Source organism: Solanum lycopersicum, chromosome 7, assembly GCF_036512215.1.
Source record: "Solanum lycopersicum chromosome 7, SLM_r2.1".
Taxonomy (NCBI): domain Eukaryota; kingdom Viridiplantae; phylum Streptophyta; class Magnoliopsida; order Solanales; family Solanaceae; genus Solanum; species Solanum lycopersicum.
Window position 1 is genome coordinate 9,220,660 of NC_090806.1, and position 26,424 is coordinate 9,247,083.

General features: G+C 33.8%; 2 protein-coding genes and 1 long non-coding RNA gene across 5 annotated transcripts in view; 2 read left to right on the forward strand and 1 right to left on the reverse strand.

Moving 5' to 3' along the window:
- Positions 1-2,311: 2,311 nt before the first annotated feature.
- Positions 2,312-4,242, forward strand: LOC101258871 (uncharacterized). Of its 2 annotated transcripts, none has more exons than XM_010325081.4 (5): positions 2,312-2,620; positions 2,711-2,826; positions 3,002-3,124; positions 3,520-3,622; positions 3,716-4,242. In XM_010325081.4, exons 2-5 carry the CDS (start codon positions 2,732-2,734, stop codon positions 3,959-3,961), a joined length of 567 nt encoding a protein of 188 aa, XP_010323383.1. In that variant the 5' UTR covers positions 2,312-2,620; positions 2,711-2,731; the 3' UTR covers positions 3,962-4,242. The 2 variants fall into 2 exon arrangements, with proteins under 2 accessions (XP_010323383.1, XP_004242894.1); XM_004242846.5 differs by having other exon boundaries at positions 2,312-2,615.
- A 1,088-nt stretch (positions 4,243-5,330) lies between these two features.
- Positions 5,331-9,813, forward strand: LOC138337153 (uncharacterized). Its single transcript, XR_011210581.1, has 3 exons — positions 5,331-5,468; positions 5,621-5,797; positions 9,474-9,813. It is a non-coding gene; the product is annotated as an uncharacterized lncRNA (long non-coding RNA).
- A 4,503-nt stretch (positions 9,814-14,316) lies between these two features.
- LOC101259347 (phosphoinositide phosphatase SAC3-like) overlaps positions 14,317-26,424 on the reverse strand; it is a 38,276-nt gene continuing 26,168 nt past the window's right edge. The window contains exons 13-16 of one of the 2 annotated variants that reach the window (XM_004242848.5): positions 25,440-25,628; positions 20,436-20,594; positions 18,310-18,442; positions 14,317-14,877 (exon numbers count right to left, since the gene is read on the reverse strand). In XM_004242848.5, the coding sequence (XP_004242896.1) occupies positions 14,758-14,877; positions 18,310-18,442; positions 20,436-20,594; positions 25,440-25,628 (601 nt within the window). In that variant the 3' untranslated portion in view covers positions 14,317-14,757. Of the gene's footprint in view, positions 14,878-15,589; positions 16,222-18,309; positions 18,443-20,435; positions 20,595-25,439; positions 25,629-26,424 lie in introns of those variants that run through there. The other variant, XM_019214854.3, reaches the window with a different exon arrangement.

Sequence of the window (26,424 nt, forward strand, 5' to 3'; positions counted from 1 at the left end):
AATGAAGAATTATCCTCCTAACTACCATATCTTCTCATTAATCCATTTTTGAATCTTGTCAAATTTAACATAAAGTTCATTCCAATAATCTTTGTATGGAAACAGCAAAACATACTGATTTCCAAGTAATTTGTGACATTCATCAGTCTTATTAAACAAGAATCAGTTGTATGGAAGTTAGCAAGGACTCTTCAGTATTTATTTTTACGTAAAAACCTTCTTTATTTGAAAAATATATCAACACACCACTGGATAAAGCAAACAAGAAACCTCTGAATTAACAAGTGGAGCTTAGGTATAAATAAATAGTAATGTCCTATTGGATAACCATTCAAGTCAACAAGGCAGAAACAAAAACATTCAGTCGCTCCTGTCCATTTCTTACGTCCTCGAGCACACAACATTTTGGCTCATTTTCTTTATTCTTTAACCTGGGTCTGATTGCTTGATTCACCAGCCTTCAAATCTTCTTCCATCAGGCCATTTTCCGAAATCAAGCCTCCTGAAAGAAAGCTCATCAGAAAACTCTGTTGACGAGGCTTAGAAACTAATTTTAGCATGTTCCATAAAAAAAGACCTTTAATCAATAAGACAATATTAGTTAGCTATAATGTGTTTGAATTTCTAAAGTTCAAGTACAGTTATTTTCTATAATGTGTTTGTGTCCATCTAGTATTGATAAGTAGCTTTAATTTTGTGATAATTTGTTGTGTCCATCGAGGGTTGGCTTAGCTTTAAATTAGGTGATAATGTATTTGTATCCATCTAGTGTTGATACTAAGCTTTAATTTAGGAATAATGTGTTTGTCAGGCATAAGTACCAACGCTAGTTGATCCTATTGATGAAAAAATTGAATTTCTTGCAAGATCGATTTTTGTCTATCTAGTGTTGGCATTAAGCTTTAATTTTGGAATAATGTGTTTGTTAAACATAGGTACCCAACACTAGTAGATCCTATTGATGACAAAATTAATTTTCCTCCAAGATCAATTTGTGTCTATCTAGTGTTGACAATAAACTATAATTTTACAAATAATGTATTTTTGAAGCATAAGTACCAACACTAGTTTTTCCTATTGATGACAAAATTAATTTTTTTGCAAAATTGATTTGTATTCATCTAGTGTTGATACTAAACTTTAACTTTGGAATACTGTTTTTGATAAGCACAAGTACCAACACTAGTTGATTCTATTAGTTGTTGAATTTTGTTGTTGGAATTAATTCAAAAGTACTTATAGTTAATGTTGTTTAGTTGTTGATATATGTTAAATAAAGTTTAATTAACCCCTAGCTAGTTTGACTCATTATTTAAAATGATGTGATTTAGTTGTTGGAATTAATTTTTAAAACTAATTAGAGTTAAAAAGTTGTTTGGTATGGTTATTATCCCGCAAAATCCTATTTATATCTTTTCCACCTTTGTGGGAGGGTATCTTTGTAAATAAATATTTTAAAAAATTTATGCAATGCATACGATATTTATTACACCAAACCAAACAATGCATAAGAAACGATCTTTGCATAAGTAATACGAAGCATTACTAATGCAAACATTACCAATACACTTTATTTTACATTATTCTTTTACACCCTACTTAACGAGTAACAACCCCTAAAGCCAACAAAATTTGTAGGTCCGTTATTCGCTGTTTTTTAGTAGTGATTATAGAATTATAAATTTATTACAATTCTTTTATGGATAAATATTCTTGACTATTCGGTGTACTCACTTAAAACAAAGGGAAAATACTCAAATATGTCATTAAACTTTCAGAAAAGGCTCATTTATGTCATCCGTTAAAAGTTTGGTTCATCTATGCTATTACCGTTCAAGAAAAGGCTCATTCATGCCATTATATTTTAACAGTGCTTTTGCAAAATTATTTTTGACACGTGACCAATTGTAATTCGGCTACTTCATCAATTTTTTAAATAAAAAAATTATAATTCTGAAAAAATATTGAATTAATTTTTTTTTAAATCGATGACGTGGCCGAATTATACTTGGCTACGTCATCAATTTTTTAAAATTAAAAAATCAAATTCTTAATAAAAATTGAATTATTTTTTTTAATTTAATTAAAAAATTGATGACGTTACCGAATTATAATTGGTCATGTGTCAAAAATGATTTTGCAAAAGTATTGTTAAAAAAATAATGACATGAATGAGCCATTTCTTTAACAAAAATTTTAACAAATAACATAAATAAATATTTTCTGAAAGTTTAATAACATATTTGAGTCTTTTCTCTAAAAAAAAATAAAATAATTGAATACTCATAAATAAGCTTACCAAGGTAGTTCACTGGTGCTCGAAGGGAGGACTAGTTTTAAAAATATATATGATTTTTGCTAATTACTTTTTACTCATAAAAATATCATATGAGATATTATATTAACATCAAAGATTATCAAATCAGGAAAAAAGAATTTTCTTTTTATTTCAAAAATACAAACAAATTGAAATGATAATTTATGTCTTGTGTTAAAAGTGGCTAATTTACCTTTTTTTTTCCCAGTAAGCCCACAAAACCATCCCTGAACCCAACTTCCCTCCGGCCGTTCCGACGTCGGCCGGTTTGGCACCATTTTTTCCGATCTAATCAAAGGTGAGGTAATTAGCTTTCTTTCCGATCAAATTTAATATTCAATTTCATCAGTTCCGACGATATTCACGATTTTTTTTTTCTTTTTGGGTTTGCAGTATTTTTGGATCTGTAGTACCATGTCGTTCATGAAAGGTGATTTGCTAAGTAGAACTAGAAGGCTTGTCAAAGGTTTAGCCAAAGCTGAACCTGTATGGCTCAAAGCAATGGAGCAGTTAGTATCTCCTTTTCTTTTCTTCATTCAGTTATCTCTTTATTTGTTCAAAAACCTAGTCTTGAACTATACTATGTTGACATGATACATTTATGTATAAATTTAGAGTTTGTATGTTTGCGAGATGAAAATATGCCTGTAATGCTGGTTGCTGCTTTGAATTTTTGATTTCTAGGGCTCCACCTGCTACATTTCCTCGTGCCGAGAACAAATTGGTACCCATCAGTTTGCCTGAGGATGTCTACATCAAGAAGTTCTTCCAGAAGTACCCAGAGTCGAAACACGAGGATGCTATTAAGTATGGCCTTTTAACCTGTTAATGATTCTTAGTATGTATTGTTTGACTTCATTATCGTCTAACAGTAGCATTATTAGTAAACTATCCTTGAGGTGTAGGCCGTGTTGTATTTTGATCCTTTAGTTTAAAGACTTAACAGCTTGATTGCATAGACTTTAATTTTAAAAGGATAATGCGCAACATGTCGGGGAAAGAAGTGTGAAAAACGCAGGCAATTACATAACATGATTAATACTATATTGGCAATTGAAAATAAATTTAAGGTCTCAGCACATCATCTATTGTGCATTCTAGAATTAATCAGTGTTTTATCATTATTTTCCTATTGGAATTTAAATTTCTCAATGTTTTTGTGGATTGAGGCTTTATTATTATGTTCTTTATAATTTTAACAGAATTTCTGGATTTGACCCTCCTCCTGCCCGAATTTACGGGTGGCGAGTGCTTGAGTTAAAGGAGCAGGGGGTCAGTGAAGAGGAAGCTGTGGCTGTTGCTGATGTATGTATCTCGTCTTTCTTGATTTAAAATTATTGAGGATTAATCTTCTTATATGATCTCTCTTTTAAGAACTTTGTGGTTTTGTTGCTATAGATGGAATATCGTGTAGAAAAGAAAGCGAAAAAGAAGGCATATTCTCGATTGAAGCAGATTGCTCGACTTCAGGGGAAGAAACCACCTCCTAATCCATATCCAAGTGCTATCAAGGAGATACAAGCTGAAGAAAGGAAGTATGTGCGTGATCGTTTCTATAACCGAGATATTCTTAAAATTGTGGAGAAACTGAAAGAGGAGAGGCAAGCAGAGATGCAAGACAGAAGAGGTGGAGGTGGCTGGTAAACGGCCATGGTCTTTTTTCTAATAGTTTTTCATTTTGCTTTTTGCCCAAGTTGGTATACTTGGTAATGTTTCTCATACCCTTTGTCGAAGTGTTGTTACTTGATAATGTTATGATACCCTTTCCTCATGTATTAGAAAAACGTTTCACTGCTGGTTTATGTAGTAGACTTGGAGTTCATATTCCGATTCAAGTTGGAAGTAAGCGAATAATATCGCCAATGATACACAAGCTTTGCAAGTGTAGTTTTGTTCTGGTTATATCAGTTTCTTTTATCTTGTTACTCCATTTATTAATATTTAAGTAGTTCAGTGTATTTTTTTTTTTTTGATGAAGTAGTTCTGTGTACTTTTTATTGCCTTTTTCCTTCAAGGGAGGTTATCCTAGCGCTCAGTTTTAATGATTACGGGTTTCTACCCAACTTCTAATCTGGTGCCATATTTTCAGAGGTTTCTTCTTATATCTTTTGCAGTTTTAACAACTTATATGCAGCTTTATCAAAAGAAAACTTCTTATGCATCCATATTAGATGACAGCCTGGTGTTATAGTAAAACTTTGTCATGCTTGTAATAGATCTTATAAGAAGCTAAACCCTTGGCATACTACTCAAACTTAATTCAATGGACAATGTGTTGTGCCTTGTTTTAGTCAATGATTGTTGTAGAATCACTTGTTGATGCGGTTATCTTGATTGTTACAGAGATGCATTCTCTTCTTACACATTATTATGAGTTTCTCGTCCCAGAAATGCGATGATGAATATTTGCAGGTCTTGGAGAATGTTTGGAGATTTCATAATGTGATGTAGCACATGACCAACTTGCATATAAGTATCTTTCAATGATCTATAAGCTTCCTACTTTTACTTCTCTACACATTCAATTCTTTTTATCTCCTGTGGCTGGTTCTTTGTGTCTAGGGCTCTAGGCATGGCAGGCAGGGGGGTGGGGGTGGGGGGATTAATCTGCAAAAGTTTCCACCCGCTTTTGCCTGTTAGCTTCATCTTCATTTTCCTCCTCTCTTCATATGGCCACTACGACCCTTTTCCTCTTATTCTCCTATTCCTCTCTCCATCATCGAACACCATTTCTGCCCAGTATCTTTTTGGTCAAGAGAAGTTAGGCCGAGTAGCAGTGTTGAGTTTTAAGCATGTTTAGGCTAATGGCAGCAGCGAATGTATATGGGATTTTTTCCATTTTCCATATTTGTATGTTTCACAGGTAGTGATAGTTGATATGGCATTGGAGCTCGGAGGTCAAATTATACAATTAGTTATGATTACGAGTAATACAAAGATTGTATTCAGCAATTATCGAGAAAGAGCTGGAAAAGGGGTTGAAAGGTATAACATTCATTAACCAACAGTGAAGCAGGTATAATAGATTAGTGGTTGAAAAGTGATCACCAACCCAGGCAAGATGTATTCATCTATGGCATGATTATCTAGGTGGAGGCCATTCCGAAATGAAGAACACCTACAATAGAGTTTCAATTCTTCTCTACTAAAGGTATGATACTAACACTTATATGAGTAAGTGCTCAGTTTAATAGCTATTCGTAAATCAGTTTGAGATTTTATTGATAGCGGAAGAACTAGTAAGTTGGTGATTGTAGATAGATTGACCATTTCATTGCTATTAATCTGCTTCTTTTGTGGCAGACTTGTTTAAACACTTGCAGGAGCCATTTGCATCACAGAGAGTCACTTTTTCAGCGTTCAATCCCCAATTAGATGGACATATACTAAACAAAACCGTGTGTTATTACTCAAAACAGTCAACATGAACTGGTGTCTTAATCTTCCCTTGGCTGAGTGGTGCTATTTAACTAATCTCAGGTTTCATTTGCATATTGGTTTACATTTTTTGGCCAACCAAAAAACAGGAGAGTGACTTGGAAATTGCATGTGGTTTTAACTAGCCTTATGCTAGACAGCTGATCTTTTCTAAATGGTCAGCTAAGTATTATCCCCTCATGTGGCCATTTATTCTACTTTCTACCATTGTTTCATAGCTCAAGGCTCAAGCTATGTCACAGATACATTTAACAATCCTCCCATAACAAATATAGCCAACTCCCTATTGTGTGGAGTATTTTCTTGGGAGAAGGCTGGTGAAAAAAAAGGAAAATAAGGATGTTCACAAAACGGTTAAAGTTGTCTGACCCAACCCATTTAAAAACGGGTTGGACATTTCATCATTTTAAAAGTTATCAATAATTACATAAACAAAGACCTTTTATTTTATAATTACCAATTTTAAGTATACTTTTTATTTATTACCATTTTTGTCAACTTTTAGCTATATTAACTTAAAAACAATTTTAGAACCCATTTATTCCTTTTTTATACAATTTTTAAACAAAATAAAACATATTCGGTCAAGTCATATCCTCTCTCGCTCTTTTCTTTTTCTTTCTCCTTCTACTCGTCTCGTCTGTTCAAAAAATTAGGGTTTTTGTTTTCTTTTCTCCATTTCTTTGCACGAATTTTAATGGAAGAAGGTCTTAGAATAAGTCCGCGTCTAGTGAGGGATATTTGATATTTCGAATCCGAAAGTTTATCGAAGAAGTCGAAAGAAGCTTCAAGTTTCGTCTTCTACTTCTATGGATGAAGTTTCAAGTTTTAGTTTGGAAATCTCACAAATATCGGGGGAAGTGAACAATGAGGAGAAGAACAATGAGGAACAAAACAAGAAGCAAAAGAAAGGTAAAAAACGAGTTAAAGAGGTTAAAACAATGAAAAAATCGAAAAAAATATGTGTTACTTTGGCATCTACATCGAAGAAACTCGTTGACAGTGATGATGATTTTGAGGATTTACCTCCTCAATTTCAGTCAAAAAGTTTGAAAAATAAAGATGGATTGGAGAAGAAAAAGGCGGTGAATGATGGAAAAACACGAAATCGTTTACCCAAAAGTGTCATTCTACCAAAGAGTAGATATCCGGTATGTGCTAGTACTTCTTAGTTATTTGTTGTTTAGCAATGGTTGTATGTTGATTGCTGCTTGTTTTTTAGATGTAGTATGTGAAATTCAACTTTAATTCATCTTTAATTCAACTTTAATTCAACTTTAATTCACCTTTTATTCAAGATTATTCTTCAACACATTGTATGTGAAATTCATCTTCATTCATCTTTAATATGTAGTAACACATTATTAATTCATGTTTAATGCTTATGCAGGATCGTAAATTCTAGAAACATCCTGATGTTGTTTATATTTCGAGTAGGTGGTCATGTTACACTAATCATAGTGTCATTGAACAAATCAAACTATCTTTATCTGATAAACAACTTGAGTAGTTTAGGAATACATGTTTTTGGTACTTTCTTGACCTTCCAAAATCAGCACACAACTACAACTTATTCATTGTCTTATAAATAGAGAGTTAAACACACACTGGATGATGTGTTTGCTATTGAAATAAATAACAAAAAATTATTTTTTGATCTTAGAGAATTTGGGATAGTTACGGGCTTAAATTGTGTTAGTGATGACACTTCTATCAATGTTCCCAATTCTAGATGTAGTTTGATGAGTAGTTATTTTTCGGAAAAAATCACAGTTCCAAAGAGTCATCTACGTGCACTGTTTTTAGCTAAAATATTCATAGATGATGACTCAGCTGTTTTATTAGATGTTCTATACTTCATTAATGATTTTTTATTTTCATATGAGGACAACGAATACCAAATTAGCAATAGAGATTTTTACCAGGGAAAATAACTTGTGTGTCTACTTTTTAAAAAATAATTATCATATTTGTCAGTATCATTTTTTTAACGATAAATGTCAATTTAATTGAAAAAATAATACTGACAAATATGGTAATTATTTTTTAAAAAGTAGACACACAAGTTATTTTCCCTGGTAAAAATCTCTATTGCTAATTTGGTATTGGTTGTCCTCATATGAAAATAAAAAACCATTAATAAAGTATAGAACAGCCAATGAAACAGCTGAGTCATCATCTATGAATTTTTTAGCTAAAAACAGTGCACGTAGATGACTCTTTGGAACTGTGATTTTTTCCGAAAAATAACTACTCATCAAACTACATCTAGAATTGGGAACATTGATAGAAGTGCCATCACTAACACAATTTAAGCCCGTAACTATCCCAAATTCTCTAAGATCAAAAAATAATTTTTTGTTATTTATTTCAATAGCAAACACATCATCCAGTATGTGTTTAACTCTCTATTTATAAGACAATGAATAAGTTGTAGTTGTGTGCTGATTTTGGAAGGTCAAGAAAGTACCAAAAACATGTATTCCTAAACAACTCAAGTCGTTTATCAAATAAAGATAGTTTGATTTGTTCAATGACACTATGATTAGTGTAACATGACCACCTACTCGAAATATAAACAACATCACGATGTTTCCAGAATTTACGATCCTGCATAAGCATTAAACATGAATTAATAATGTGTTACTACATACTAAAGATGAATGAAGATGAATTTCACATACAACGTGTTGAAGAATAATCTTGAATAAAAGGTGAATTAAAGTTGAAGAATTAAAGATGAATTAAAGTTGAATTTCACATACTACATCTAAAAAACAAGCAGCAATCAACATACTACCATTGCTAAACAACAAATAACTAAGAAGTACTAGCACATATCGGATATCTACTCTTTGGTAGAATGACACTTTTGGGAAAACGATTTCGTGTTTTTCCATCATTCACCGCCTTTTTCTTCTCCAATCCATCTTTATTTTTCAAACTTTTTGACTGAAATTGAGGAGGTAAATCCTCAAAATCATCATCACTGTCAACGAGTTTCTTCGATGTAGATTCCAAAGTAACACATATTTTTTCGATTTCTTCATTGTTTTAACCTCTTTAACTCGTTTTTTACCTTTCTTTTGCTTCTTGTTTTGTTCCTCATTGTTCACTTCCCCCGATATTTGTGAGATTTCCAAACTAAAACTTGAAACTTCATCCATAGAAGTAGAAGACGAAACTTGAAACTTCTTTCGACTTCTTCGATAAACTTTCGGACTCGAAGTATCAATACCCCTCACTAGACGAGGACTTCTTCTAAGACCTTCTTCCATTAAAATTCGTGTAGAAAAATAGAAAAAAAAACAAAAACCCTAATTTTTTGAACAGACGAGACGAGGAGAAGGAGAAAGAAAAAGCAAAGAGCGAGAGAGGATATGACTTGACCGAATACATTTTACTTTGTTTAAAAATTGTATAAAAAAAGGAATAAATGGGTTCTAAAATTGTTTTTAAGTTAATATAGCTAAAAGTTGACAAAAATGGTAATAAATAAAAAGTATACTTAAAATTGGTAATTATAAAATAAAAGGTCTTTGTTTATGTAATTTTTCCTTTTCACCATGTGGAAAGTGGAAAATTTAATTCATATCCGTGGGGTTTAGATGTCTGCAAAAAGTTGTCTGATTCTGTGAGGCATGAGCTTAAGTCAAATATGTATTTTTTTTTGTATTAAATTTATTTTTTGATAATAATTTTATATTGAATTTTGTAGGGATTGTGGAGTTTTCGTTGCTGCATTTGCGGAGTTTGTAAGTAATGGCCAACATATTCTAAATCAACAAGTAAAGGCAGACATTCTCCGAAAGAAATTTGGAGCTATATTATGGGAATATGCAAGAAGGAAGCAAGCGAGTGACCTTCAAAGTGAAGACGAAAGACCAGTTAGATAAAGAAATATATTTATATTAGTTAATATGACTATGAAAACTATATAATGTAAAACAATTTGTAGTTACTATGGCTATGAAAAACTGTATTGGTCTATTTTGTAAGTCTTGATATTATATATCTAACTGTGTTGTTTATATGTAAGTCTTCTATTTGAAGTTGTTCCTTCTTTGTGTCCTTATTGATGTTGTCATGGTAATTGTTTCAGGATTTTCAAGTGAACAGAGCATACTCAACACTAACCTTAAAATTTCCACAAGTTAACTAAACCTGAATTAAACTTGAATTAAATCTATATTACACAAATGGTAACAAGTGAATTAAACCTGAATTAAAGTTGTATTTATACAAATGCTAACAAGGGAATTAAACCTAAGCTAAAGTTGTATTACACAAATATTAACAAGTGAATTAAACTTTGAATTAAAGCTATATTACACAAATACTAACAAACCAAAAACATACCAAGCATCACCCAAATTCCCCTACCTGACAAATACTCATCAAGACATTTCCAAGCCTCAAGCTCAACTGGGTTATTCCAGTAAACTATATCATTTCATCTATATATCATATAAAATGTAACTATACACATAGAAACATTCCAGTAAACTGAATAACATGAGATTGCACAACTAAGAAAGCATTCTATTAAACTGAATAATACGAGATTGCGGAACTAAAAATATAAACCATATAACCGAACATGATCCAAATTCGTAGAGTCAATGAGCTTCTAAAACAAACTACTAAAATAAATTATTTTTTTATTCTTGATCATAAGGCCTGATATTTTTGCAAGCCTTCCTGTTGTGATCATGTTGTCCACAATTGTTGCATGTAATTTTTGCCTTCTTGAATCCCTCTTCTCTCAGTTGAGTATGTCTTTTATTTTTTGGCCTTCCCGGAGGTCTCTAACAGGTGAATTAAATCTGTATCTATTGTGATCATGGCTTGCATATAAATAAGTCAGAAATTGAATTACACAAATGCTAACAAGTGAATCAAACATGAAAAAAGTTGTATTACACAGATGCTAACAAGCGAACTAAAACTGAATTGAAGTTGAATTACACATATGCTAACAAGTGAATTAAACCTGAATTAAAGTTGTATTACACAGATGCTAACAAGTGAACTAAACCTGAATTGAAGTTGAATTACACAGATGCTAACAAGTGAATTACACATTAATTAAAGTTGTATTATACAGATGCTAACAAGTGAATTAAACCGGAATAAAGTTGTACTACACAGATGCTAACAAGTGAACTAAAACTGAATTGAAGTTGTATTACACAGATGCTAACAAGTGAATTACACATTAATTAAAGTTGTATTACACAGATGCTAACAAGTGAATTACACATTAATCAAAGTTGTATTACACAAATGCTAACAAGTGAACTAAAACTGAATTGAAGATGTATTACACAGATGCTAACAAGTGAATTAAACTGTATTACACAAATGCTAACAAGTGAATTAAACCTGAATTAAAGCTGTATTACACGGATGCTAACAAGTGAACTAAAACTGAATTGAAGTTGTATTACACAAATGCTAACAAGTGAATTAAAACTGAATTGAAGTTGTATTGCACAGATGCTAACAAGTGAATTAAAATTGAATTGAAGTTGTATTACACAGATGATAACAAGTGAATTAAACTTGAATTAAAGTTGTATCATACAGATGTTAACAAGTGAATTAAACCGTAATTAAAGTTGTATTACACGGATGCTAACAAGTGAACTAAAAGTGAATTGAAGTTGTATTACACAAATGCTAACAAGTGAATTAAACATGAATTAAAACTGTATTACACAAATGCTAACAAGTGAATTAAACCTGAATTGAAGTTGTATTGCACAGATGCTAGCAAGTGAACTAAAACTGAATTGAAGTTGTATTACACAGATGCTAACAAGTGAATTAAACTTGAATTAAAATTGTATTACACAGATGCTAGCAAGTGAACTAAAACCGAATTGAAGTTGTATTACACAGATGCTAACAAGTGAATTAAACTTGAATTAAAGTTGTATTACACAGATGCTAACAAATGAATTAAATCGGAATTAAAGCTGTATTACACGGATGCTAACAAGTGAACTAAAACTGAATTGAAGTTGTATTACACAAATACTAACAAGTGAATTAAACATGAATTAAAGCTGTATTACACAAATGCTAACAAGTGAACTAAAACTGAATTGAAGTTGTATTACACAAATGCTAACAAGTGAATTAAACCTGAATTAGAGTTGTATTACATAGATGCTAACAAGAGATCATACTTATTAGAGAAGAAAACTGAATACCAGACACTCACAGGAATTTGAATCAAACGAAATCTCAACATAAATAATCAAACAAAAAGGCACACAAATAACGTAAACGTAAATCAAACGAAATCTCAACATAAATCCACACAAAAAGAAGAAATTAAACTTTTAAGACCACAATTGCAAGCTCACATTAAAGGATCAGTTAAGTGCAAAGGAAACCAACAAAAATTGCAGATTGCAGTGCAAGTAACCTAAACTAACAGAGCTTACTCAACACTAACCTTTAAATTGCAATGGCGAGAGAAAATTGAAGTCGCCGGAAAAAAATTACAATCGCGCGAGAGAAAAAAATTGCAATTGCGGGCGTGAAAAAATTTTGGGCGCGAGAGAAAAAAATATGAAGTTGAATATTCAATTAAATTGACATTTATCGTTAAAAAAATAATACTGACATATATGGTAATTATTTTTTAAAAAGTAGACGCACAAGTTATTTTCCCAATATATTATCGATCATAAAATATGGATGGATACCCAATTAAATTAATTTGTCGTACACTACACTACACTACTCATTTTTTCTTTCTTAAAGAGATCTATATCAATATGGATGGGTAGAAAATTTTATTATTTTTACCTAACTCATTCCAATATAACTAGCCCGTTTCAATATAACTCGCCCGCTTGCGACTCCTCAAGTTTTTGCACCAATGAACGGACATATGCTTAAAGAAAGAATATTAGGTGATGAAGACCAAACTTCCTACCTTCTTTGAAAATTAAGGCTTTTAAGGGATGACATTATATCCTAATTTTTTTTTTTAAATGATTACAACTTCAAAATTTTGCTAGGAGGAATTTATGGTTGCCTAGGCATAAGTTTTTACTTTTGCTTATAAGACCAAGTTTATGGTCAATTGAACAGGTCCACTATATTAAAAATATCTTGGACATATCTAAGTTTTCCCTTTTGCTTATAAGGTAAAACTTGTAATTAATTAAGTAGGTTTACTATCTTAAATTATCCTGTCTCATAGACAAAAAATTTTAACTTATATCTGATGGACAACACACCTAAGTGCTTACAAAACAAAACTTCAAGTCAATTGAGTAAGTTCACTGTCATAAAAATCCTAGAAGCAATTTTTGTCACGACTTTGACCCAAATGATGCAGATTAAAAAACTGTGAATAGTACTCAATAGGGTGGAGTTAGTTGATATTAAGAGAAGTGTTGAGTCCTTTTCTTTCAACTATTATTTACACATTAACCTCTTTTAACTTATGAAGATGTGTTTTGTTTGTTTGTCCTTGTGAGAATTGTATTGTTAATATCTCAGACGGTCACTCAACTACGCACTCTTCTCTCATAAATTCACTCAATTGTGCACTTCTTTCTTAGAAAGTCACTCAACTTTGAAGTTTAACTCAAAAGTTACTCAATTATCCACTCTTTCATCAAAAGTCACTCAATCTGTTTAATTGTTTTTTTAACTAAAATTTACCAATTGTGTTTATATTACAACACAATTTCTTTTTAGTTATACACCCACTTCATCCGACCCATTTAAAAATATAATATGATCCATTTTATTTCGCCTTTCATCCTAAATTATTCGCTCTATTTATTCTTTACATTTTTCTTTTTCATTCTCCATTCAACTTTCTTTTTGGAGAGGCACCAACAACGGAGAATGAGAAAAAAATGTAAGTGATGCATCGGACTTAGAAAATCTTAGGCCAAACTAAATGTTGATCAGTGAAGACAAGAAAGCTTTTAAGTGTAGACGACTACTTGTACTTGAAATTCCATTTCTTTATCCGGTGGGAGGGTTTAGAGCCGATTAAGCCAACAACATAAGAGGAGAAAGAGAGGGAATTATCAAGGATGAAAGACAAAATAAAATGAATCATATTATATTTTTTAATGGGTCGGATTAGGTGGGTGGATCACTAATTGAAATATATTTTTTATTTTTTAAAAAATTTAGGTTGTTATATAAACAATTAATATCAATAAATTTTAATTAAAAAAACCAATTGATTAGATTGAGCGAATTTTTGAGGAAAAAAGTGAATTGAATGATTTTTAAATTAAAATTCTAAGTTGAGTGACTTTCTGAGAAAGAGTGCATAGTTAAAGTGACTTTTGAGTGAAAATTGAAAGTTAAATGACTTTCTGAGAGAAGAGTACATAGTTGAGTGACCACCTAAGATATTAACTCACCAATTAGGTGAGGCAGCTAGCTTAGTATAATTACGCTTTTCGTCGTTACAATCGAAAATCCATCAGCTAGATGATTTTAGCATCTTTATCAAGACTCGAAGCCAAGTGCCCCTTCACTGATGATTGTTAATTGCCAATACAAGTAGCAAATTTGTTTCAACAACTTATTGCACAATTATAGATGTTACTTCCAATACAAGTATGTGTTTGAAATGAAAAATTGACCTAAAATTAAGTCAGAATGGAAATGCTAGCAAGTCAAACCTGTCTATTTACAACATTGGAACCTACAATCTGTGAAAAAGAGTTCCAGAAAGAATCTTATCACTGTTGACTATGTACTAATGGTATCCGACTAGATTCACAATCATATAAATGCAGGTCTAGATGGTTTTCTTAGCCGGGTAATATTGTAAAAAGAATGCTGATAAAACAGATGTTGCGTTTCATCCTAGGATTCCCACGCGACACTTCTCCAAACATGAGCCATTTACCATAGAACTCACTTCTCCAGTAGTAGAATGAGCTGAAGGCGCCACCATTTACCAACACGACTCACTGGAAAGATATAAAGTACAATATTTCAACAGCTCAATGACACAGGGTCTCTCCATAGTTTACCCAACGTACAAAGCTATCTGAAAGTTCCTCGGCAACTACACAACTCTGGGCATCACTGTAGGATGCCTCTGCTCCAGTGTTTGCTGTTTCCTGCAGATAGTGAATTCTATAGTTGAATATCAAGCAAATAGAAGGTACACAGCGTTATTCAGTAACTTAGCATTAATTGATACTACAGTGCGTAGTCAACTTTACCAGAAACAAAGACTGAGTCAGTCAAATATGGACTCAATTCAGAAGCACTACAATCATGTGTTAGGTGACTAATAAATCAACACAAAGGAAAGCTGCTAATATTGTTCAGAGAATCTTCTTCTTTGAGATGAACAAACTTAGAATCTACAATCAAATACATTCAGTTTCTGTCTTTTAATGAAAATAGCACCAAGAGAATGCTGGACATGTACAGGGAGGATCACAGAAAACCGTTCCTTTCAATACTTCAGGGAGTTGAGAAAGTCTTGGCGGAAGTATCTATGACACTACAAAAAGTACTCTCCACTTAGAAAGACATTCTTCGACAACTTCTCCATTAGTAGTTGCGCCCAGTTACAATGATCCCCACACCCCACCGACAGAACCCAAATTCACTTAAAGCATGCGGACTATTTCAACCAATGACATCACCTTTATATTTAAATTAGCTATGGAAATTCAAGACTCGCAGTTTGACAAATAACTTTATAAATTTGATCTTTTCTGTCCAAAAAAGGCAAGTAAGGTGAACTTTTTTTCTTAAAAGGTTGAGCTTTGGGAATGTATCTCATATCCCTTCTTTCCCTAGACCAATGATCCCTGCTACAATTATGACACAAGTTACAATACTCCAACTTTATTAGAATGATCACATTAATAGTTACATAATTGTCAATTTGAAACCTATCATGATACTTCAATTATAGGTGGTAGTGACAACCTTGAAAGTGAAATTCTAGATTAAGAATCTACTTGATCTGGTTCATGGTCCAACAAACAATACACTATACATGCAACAAGTACATATGTATGTTTTCCTCAGTTTAGTTTATAGCAATATAAATCTTTTCTCTCTTTTATAGAGAAGATATGGTCCACCATTTATCCATTTCCTCAAGAGCTTCGAGAAACAAAGATGTCCACCATTTATCCATTCCTCAAGAGCTTCGAGAAACAAAGACAACTTTCGATGGTCGTCACTTGTCAGCCATGTACTTTTCTGGCAAACCAGGAAAGACGGAAAGTGTCTACAATGAACCGTCAATTGCCAAATAATGTCCTCCATCTAATCATAGAACCATAATAAAAACTTCTACTGTGTAGAAGCCTGACTATCAACCATCTTTCAGTGAAGGGAAAATGGCCACATCTACCTGGAATTATTTTTCAAATTCTTGTGGTATTGTCTTTTCAGGTGGAAATCTCAGAACTAATGTAATGAGGAGGTGCCTGACAAAACTTGACAACAAAGTTGATGAGCTATTTTTGCAATGTTTACTATCAATTTTAGTATGAGAAAAAGGAAAGCAGTCAAGCACATATGTGCCTTTAAGTATGATGGAATCAGAAGTTGAACAAGTAAGAGTTTAGATCAGAAGTTGTCCCAATATGATGAAACTTTTGCTCAGCTCACACTTGCCTTCTTTAAATCTCTAGTTCACAGAAGGAAGAAAATAGACCTATAAGTGATATCAAGTCGGGTATGAGGACGGCAAACAGGACGGGGTGGGGTGGGTGGTTGCAGGGCAAACCCGCATAACCTCACAAAGACTTCAACCCGCTCTGTCCCACCCCTCATAAGAAAAAAATCTATTTGCAACCTGCCCCACCCCGCATAATTTTTTTATTTTTTTCTTTTAAAATTAAGTTTGATACTAAAAGTGAAATTCATAATATTTTTAACACATTTCCGCTAATTAATATCTTGATTGTCATAATCATACTCTTTGCAGGGAATTTTAATACTCCATTGTTGTACAATCATACGAAAGTTGTTCTCATTTCTGTCATGATGTGTATACTTAATTGAACTGGAAAGTGAATTGAATTTGTAGAAAAAAATTACCACAGCAAAGTGGTAGTCTTCAGGGAAAAAATTATTTAAACTGAATACACTTCCATTAATTACCCATAATTATACACTTACCTAATAAATTATGCATCGATTACTTTGTCTGATGCAATGTTATTTTGGATGTGAGCAAGGTTTGTGGCTTCTTATATATGCATCTATTAGAAAACCGCAACCCTCCCCGGCCCATTGCCGTCCCTCGCTGGGTAGATGGACTAAAACAAGCTAAAATGAATCCAACGTGAATGCTGATAGCTGTATTAAGGGAAATCCAGGGAGTGCAGGGAGTGGTGGTGTACTGAGAAATCACAGTGGACACATGGTGATGGTATTCACTGCCCATAACGGCTACTACAGTAACAATAAAGCTGAGGTCCAAGCCCTGAAGATTGGACAACAGTGGTTCTTCATAATAGCTGTCACAGGGTAAGAGTGGAATCTGATTCACTTTTTTTTTTAAAAAAAATGGTAACATATTATATCCATCATAAAAACAAAAGCTTCATGGCAGATACAAGACTTCCGGGAGGTACAACAAATGAGGATGCAAGGAAGCTGTTTTGACTCAGGAAAACCTGAGGAATAGGGGGATACAACTGAGCTCAAGATGCTATCTGTGTGGACGGAAAAAGAAACAATCAATCATCTGTTTTAACACTGTAGAATTACTAGCCAGCTGTGGGATATGTTCATTAATCTAGGAGGAATCTGGTGGAAATCCAGAATAACTAATGAAGTTCTAGCAAGCTGGAATGAAGGGAGGAACTGCAACAGCCACAAAGATAGATGGGAAATTTTCCCATCAAGCATTTAGCGGAGAGAAACTTTAGATGTCTTGAAGATACAAGTAGTAATTTACAGAAAATTAAATCAAACTGTATTCTCTTTTTTCGGTTTTTGGTGCAAGTCTGAGTACATTGATGATCACGAGGAAATCGTTAAGGTATTAGGATAAGAAGAGCAAGGATGCTGTAACAATCCATTGCACATTTTAGTAATGATGTCTATATAAATACTCAAAATGTTACTTTTGAACACAACAATTTTGAACACAACAATTTTGAGTTCATTCTTCACTGAGGATATAAATTTTCCCAGACAAGTTATAGCCACATTGAAGAATGATGGAAATGGATTGCCAAATTTCAGGATTCGTGTGAAGAAAGGTAAATTTTCTTTTGAACCTGCTTGAATGTTACTTCTGTCAACAGATAGGTTCTAACATTTAGTTAGATCTTTTTTTAAAGCTCAAATGCATACATCTTGTAAAGTAGAAGTCCTCCTCATTTAGTTATATAAACTTTTTGCACAGGGGAAGTTTATTCGTTCTTCTATTCAACATAGGAGACAAAAGGCTTCTATAAGCACCCCCTTATGTATATATATTTTTTCGGTGATATGACATTGCACCAAAAGGCATCACTTGAGCGGTTTGACAAAAAAATTTACTAATTAAAAGGTGGTAAAAGCCTTACTTGTGAAGTAACTGAAATACCAACATTCATGCTACAGCCACCTTCACTGGAGAGTGGGGTTGTTTCCCCCACTATGTCACTGACAACATTCTCTGATGATAGTCCACCTATTGGGGAGTTTGTAAACAAAGACCTGCACCAATAGAAAGCATAAATGACATTGTTTCTTCAATTCAATCAGTTCTAGATGGAAGAACTCAACAATTATTCTTCCTGCAATTCAGGATTACAGAAACAGAAACTTGACGGCATCATATGAGAAATAAGGAACATAGAACACAAAGGAAGTGTCCACTGTCAAGCCTCAACTTTCTTTCAACGTCTGCCTAGTCTATACAACCATCCAGAGTAAAACCACCTTTATAAAAAACAGATATCACCAGAATATTCATTTGAACCTATCCTTTGAAACCAAAAAATGGAAACAGTTTGGACAGGAATACTGGTCCCAAATAGCCAACTGACAGCGCATGACCAGCCATACACTACACAAAACCCCAAGAAGATTAAAGGCATAAAGAAAATGAACGCTACAGAGTACTAAAAGTTATAGCATGTTTAAGATCTTAAAAGCAATTTGATTTCCTATTTTACAAGAAACTAATTTCACTGCATAACACCAAAGTCATACAAAATTGACTACCAGAACAAACAAAAGTTAAAATGAAAAGGAAATTATGATAAAGCATTTTACCCGAAAGCTTAAGTCAAGTGGCAAAGGTTGAGGGACGTGTGACTAATGTCACATGATAGGGTCCTGCGCCATGCGAACTAAGTCTGGTAATTTAAGTAGAGAAGGGTAGAGCAATGGGTCCTATCCCTTAGTCTTGAAGGTTGTGGTTGGCCCCAATGGATTACTTTGTCATATAAAAGCATACTAAAAACATTTGGAATATCAATTAACAGATGACTTAGATTCTCAATACCTAAGAGGTTGTTTGGTTGTTGATTAGAGTTATGGAGGTACTAGTAATCTAGTGATTCGTAATGAGTAAATCTATGTATTATTTATGCAGGGATTAGATATTCATGTATAAGTTATTCCACCTTCTATTCTGCATAAAATTATGTATAGATCCTCTTGTAACTTATACAGGTATTAGTTATGCGGGTTTCTAAATTGTCAACCCACGTCGTACTAAGTTTATACATGAATAGTTTATTCCCTACCATCTACCAAAGTTGCATGGAAGAGTACCAAACATTTCGGAAACGGGAAGGACCCAAGTGCAACGTGCCTCACGATCTTAGTAATTGGGTTGATGGGAGATAAATACGTAAACGAACTTCGCTTTATTAAAGGAAACAAATTCTATTCCACCTTCTATTCTGCATAAAATAATGTATAGATCCTCTTGTAACTTGTACATGTATTAGTTATGCAGGTTTCTAAATTGTCAACCCACGTCGTACTAATTTTATACATGAATAGTTTATTCCCTACCATCTAGCAAAGTTGCATGGAAGAGTACCAAACATTTCGGAAACGGGAAGGACCCAAGTGAAAAGTGCCTCACGATCTTAGTAATTGGGTTGTTGGGAGATAAATACGTAAACAAACTTCGCTTTATTAAAGGAATCAGATTCTTAAAATGGCCTAAGCAGCTGCTTAGTTCCTCCAAGACTCCAAGGTTGGTAGAGTGTATTAGAAGATATAATGCATGTATTAGCTTTGTGTATTAGTAGTACCTTTTTTGGTATACTTATTCTGCTAATGCTGCTTGCATTAGTTATACACTCTATTTTGTACCGAGGAGTATGTTACTAATAGATGAAAATCTATGGTATTAGTAATGCAAGAGGATTTTATGCATGCATTAGTATGGTTAAAGACCCAATTGCCCCTCAAAACCCTTTTTACATCTTTTCCGCCATATTTGTGGGAGGGTATCTTTGTAAATAATACTTTTTAAAAAATTATGCAATGCATACTATATTTAATATAAAATAATCTCTGTGTATGTAAAACAAAGCATTACTAATACAAAAATTACTAAATACACTCTATTTAGCATTATTCTTCTACACCCTACCTATCGAGTAACGACCCCTAAAGCCAACAGAACCTGACAGAATGTAAACCTAAACAAAATATGTCACAAGTCTTAGTGTCTTCAATCAATTACCTGTCCAAAAACTCTTCCTCACAGGAATTCCCAGAAGAAGACAACCAATCTAAGTCAAGGAAGTTGGAGCAGTCATATGTATCTGCATTTTGTTGTTCAAGGGATCGATCTCTTTGCATTTCTACAAAAAGTTGTCTTGTAGGAACTGTTTGAGCATACCTGCATAAAGAAAAATAAGCAGAGCAGAAGGTGAGAAGAAACTGATGTGTATGAAGATTTTTCCTTTCTACGATAATATAAACTTAAAGTAGATTTCATGCTAAATCTGAATTCACTTAAATTCTCAGAAGTAGAACATTCACTTTCATCCAGTGAGAAATAGAATCAATAGACCGTACTTCAACTAACCACAGAATAATGGTGTAAGGCAACAGAGCTATTTTGTTAAGAGATGGTAACAATATTTTGTATTCAAAGGAGCAAAAAGCTGTGTTGGCCATAATACAGGGGAATGTACCAAAATATACAATCTGAAATTTCTATCTTCTTACAAGGATCTTAGAACATCTAAATAACTTCTGAATCTTCTATAAATACCTGCTACACCAAAAATAGAATAGCAGACAATTCATTTTATCTTCTGGAATGAGCTTTCCCTATCTTCAAAGCACCTTGCGTTCCTTCCTTTCCATACAGCCCCGCCCCCATATCCATGCAGGAATCAAATCAAAGCTATTCTACTTAGCAGAGTGTCTTCTCCCTTTGTTCCAGCAAGACTACATATCCTTGGTGTTATTTGGCATGGCCCAAAGGTTTCCCTGCTTATGCTAGAAACATATTCCAAACTCGTACAGTCACTTAACCATGTAAAACACGTGACAATTAGTTTCTGGCTCTCTTCCACACAAGTGACATCTAGTGCAGAGTAGTACACCCCTATATATCAAACTATTCTGAGTTAAGCAGGCTCTTCTAGCTACAAGACAAACAAAACATGTCACATTACAGGAGATCTTTACTTTCCAAATATGCTTTATATCCGAAATTCATCATTGTATTGTCTCATTAAGCATCTGATAGGGGCTGACAGAGAATCTGCCTGAATTATGTCGCAATCACAAACCATGCATCCATTCTGAGTGATCCCTATGAATGCGTTTTGCTGACTTTTGCTGGAACTGTTCCACCATCTTTCTGACTTTTGCTGCCTCCCCTTTCGATCCAGCAACCAAGGAGGTCAGAGGTGTGTTCCGCGGCATAGTTCAATACTCATTGGCTATGCCTGTAAACAGAGCCACACCTGAGCAGTTACCTTACAAACTATCCAGTTTTGCCAAGGGAGCAACCCCATTTTCACCATAAATTGGTCAAAATGTGCAGAATTTCTCACTTCTCAAGGATGATTAGATCGAGCAACTAGAGTATGTGGCTGACAAGTAGACAAGAGCATGCTCTCCCTAAAAGCTTCACCATCTATATTATATATATACAGTATACACTTCAACAAAGAGGATGATGCGTGTATACATTACAAGCAAAACTCTGGTCCATTACTGCACATAATGAGCTGAGGAAATTTATCAAGTCGTCAACTCCCTGTAACTGATCATCTTACAACACAAAGCTTGGAAAAATACATTTGTATTTCATATGAAATTGCATTTCCTTATATTGCAGTTTATGTTGTATCAAACATACATCTTATTCCACTAACCACGTGAAACTTTTCCACTTTATAGGGTGCTCAATTCTTCAATGTTTTCATGTCCACCAAGACTGGAAAATTTTTGATATGCAAAGGATTTTATAGTAGGTTTAACAAAGAACCTCTCATTACTCGGTCATCCCATAAAAAAGAATTTCTCATTACTCAGTCATTCCATAACAAGTGTCATGGCTTGTACGAAGGGCTGTGAAGCTAGCTCTAATTGCTGTAACATTTGGAACATGTCGTCCATCTTCCCATCACTGAAGTTGCTACTAAGTTCCAAGCATCAAGCCAGGAAAAAAGTTTGCTGTGCCATCTCTCTCATTGAAAATGGTATTCTCTATAAAGCTCTCCATAATAGTCTAATGTCTTTCCAGGTGCATACTGCATACACCATGACAAGTGGATGATTTAGCTTTCCAGACCTCCACACCATAATTTGCTCTAATCACCTGTCTACAAAGTGCATTTTCTTTGTCATAGATTCTCCACAACCCCTTAACAATGATTATCATTATGGTTTTTGAATTTCCTAATTCCATGCCACTTTTTCTGTTTGGACTTCCATCTCATTTGACAAAATTGGAAGTTCTTCTCTCTGTTCCAGTTGTAGAAAATCCTTTCTTAACTTATTCAGTTATTTTACTACTTTTTGGAGACTTAAAGTAGGGATATAGTATATACACAAAATGCATTGAGGACCAATCTGCCACCTAGTGACAAGTATCATCCTTCTACTAAGCCAACTTTCTGATTGTTCCAACGTCCCTCCCCTATGTAATCTGATTTAGTCTTGCCCCTGTTGGCACACAAGATACTTTTAGCCAGCCTTTCTAACATTGTAGAGTGACTGACCTCAGTAGCAAGACAACCAGCTTCTTGAAATTAATGTGGAAACATTTTACATCTATAATTATCAATAAAGTACTTGTTTTTGGGAAACAGAGGTGTCCGCACCATGCTGAGCACAACTCGACTATTCCACCGGATACCTGCTACTTCCCACTAGCACATTTATAGAGTAACTTTACACAACAAGTTTTGGGGTAAACAGAAAGAAATTACCTAATTAATTTTTCCATGGTTGGATTTGAACCCTAATTTCCTACCGTATTCATCCACTTAATTGATTATTAAGCCATACCTTTGGATGCATTATCAATAAAATAGTTCTCAAGCATAACACCTGCTCTTTCCCTACCCCATACATTACAAGTTTTATCATCTACATGTAGAAGATATGATATATTCGCCATGTCCTTTTATTCCAATTATGAACCTTTGATACACTATCCACAGCCAAGTTATGGAAAAGGGGTGAAAAATGATTTCAATGTCTTGAACCTCTTTCGAAGGGAAAGAATCCTCCTAGTTCACTATTGATTCACAATTACTCATCACGGAAGATCCCACTTAATGCAGTTGGTGCTTCCAAAACTCATCTTATACCATATTAATGATTAATCCCCAGTCCACATGTTTGTAGGCTTTTTATATCCAAATTCACAAAAATATCAGCTTCCCGGCCCTCTCCTCGAGGGAAGACAATCAGTACAAACATTTTTAAATTAGTCTTTCGTTTATTAAGGCTAACTGTGCATTTGCTTACTGATCATTGTTTTCAACCTGCCTTATGCGCACCCCTATCAAACTGATATGTTCGAGGTCATTTGGTTCAGTGAGAAATAAAGATGCGAGAATATGTAATTGAGATGTGTAAAGACAATTCACCCAAATGTGAAGGATAGTTGCATGAGTTAGTTATGACTTTGTAAGTACAATTGAGGTAGAATGAAAGTTACGGAGCTTTGGTTGAGCTTGTGGTGCTAGCTAAGGAAAAAAGGTAAGAGGAGGCCAAGTGTTTACTACCAAATATTTTGCATCTTATCTGTTTAATGAAAAATGCATAAATGGTTTTCAAGTAGACTCGAGGTTATACATATGAGGAGATGAGCAATGCATTGTTCACAAGCTTATACAAGTATTTTTGGGTCTGAATGGTATGTTCAACACTTATAGGTGCAACGTAGTCTCAATAGCATTGATCAATACATAACAAAAGTTACATATGTTTCAAGTGATTCATGAAATCATGTTTACACTTTCCAAAGTTGCGTATATGATATGGTTGGCTTAAGGCTCATGGATTATGAATATGACATGTTTGAAAAGCTATGTATTATAAGTATGTTTTACGGATACATGATTATGCTTTCCAAAAGAAATGTTTTGGCTAAGCTTAAATCGATGATATACGAGATGCTCAAAAGCTACAAGTAAGAAATGTTGGCATAAGGCCCTGATGTGTAAAATGTATGGGGAAACGGGAGAGGACAGAAATTGGTGGATATTCACTTCCCAAGAGAGGCAGATCAGCTTCAATGATTTGAGCACCACAAGGCTGGATCCAAAGACCAGTTTCTTCCTAAAATGCCTCAAATATTTATGATTTTTTTATGCACATATTTATTAGATTTTAATAATTTATTGATGTTTTAGTAGAGATAGCAAGTATGGTATGAAAGACTATTATTATATGATGTAGCCTTCATTCAAAATAATTTTCCATTATTTGTATTATATGTAAAACATTATGTATATTTTACATGATCAAACGCGTACGAAATGGGATAAAAATATTTTGGGTGTGCCACCTCCGTTTTCACGTGGAAATGGAGGGAATGTACAACAGATCCTTAGTAAAAGGTGGCATAAATGTGTTTCAGCAATTAAATAGAAAAATCTATTTATAGACATTCATTCATTCACTATATGTAATACATTCATTGTATATATATATATATATGAAGGAAGGTTTATGTAGTTGTTGTAGCTTATAGAATGAGGACATATTTTCTAACAAGAATATTTGATGCTATGTTCGTTCCTCGAAAGAAAATTGATTATCTATATCGAGAATTCAAGCTCAATTTCAAGATACACGAAGGCTATTCCTTTCTTTCTTTTGACATGATTCAGTAAAATTTATGATTTTTTGGGTCTATCATGCTAGCGAAGAGTCCTTGTCAATCTCTAAATTGGTATGAGTCTTACATTTTGTTAAAAGCTTCTATACGGTGATGCTGGTCCAGAGTCAAATTAGGGAGTAGGAGGTGGTGTATATATTGTCATGGTTATCAGATTTAGTGATGGATGGGTCGATCGTGACTTTATAGTACGGTACAGAAGAGGTACAGTTACATACGGGTTACATGTGGGGTTGCTATTTTGCATACATGCTTTATTTGCTTTTAAATATCACGGTGGTCTTATCAGCTCGCATAGTGATTTACATATTTTTAGATGGTGATCTTGACACCTAATAGACTTCCATCAATCATATAAATTTTGTGTACCTTGAATATGTCAAATCACTTTGACAAGTTGACATTTCTGGTGTTGATTCGGAGAGCACTTTGCTTCCTTCTTTTGACTGGTTAGACAGGTTCGACTTAGAAAGCCCCTTCCCAATACTACGAGTTGAAAAGGGAAATTGACTTTCATGAAGAATGTTCCCATCCGAGAATGATCTTTGAAAGAGCGACCTGTTTATCACCATAAGAATATACAGTTATCCTTACATACCAAAAAAAGAATTTACAGGAAAAGATCAAGTCGGTAGGAGCACATTTCTGCATCTCTGGTGTAACACATATTTCAAAGTAAATTAATTAAACCTTGAAAATGCTACAGAATATCAAAGTCTTTGTCTTCTATATCTGTCTCATCCTAATTAAGATGATAAATATCTAATCTATAGAAAGCAAGAAAGTTTTGAGTCAAGGAAGGAGAGAGAATAGGGGGAACTGGAAGGCAAGGAAGGAGCAAATTTTGAGTCAGGTAAGGGACATGGAAGTTACTCAAGGGACTAGATCTCTTACTGGTGATGAACAGCTTCTAAAGGTACACTTGGGCATGGAATACGAGGAGGTGGCAAAAAATGAAGAAATTTTTTGGAGACAGAGGTCCAGAATTTGGATCAAGAATGGTGAGAAAAATACGAAGTATTTCCACAGAATGGCAACAACACACAAGAGAATCAACACCATTGAGTAATTAAAGATTAATGGAGAGTTATCCTCTGAGCCGGCGGAAATCAAGAACTCTATTGTGGATTTTTACCACCATTTGTATAAGAAGGTAGAAAACTGGAGACCCTCGCTAAATATTCTTAACGTACAGAGAATAACAATGGAGGAGTAGAACTGGTTATCTAGAGAATTCAGTGAGGATGAGGTGCTAGAAGGGATAAGTGAGGAGAGCTTCTCTAAACAACTGGATTAGGGGTTTCAGAATCAAAAACAGGATTAATGAGGTGATGAATATGACTCATTTACTGTA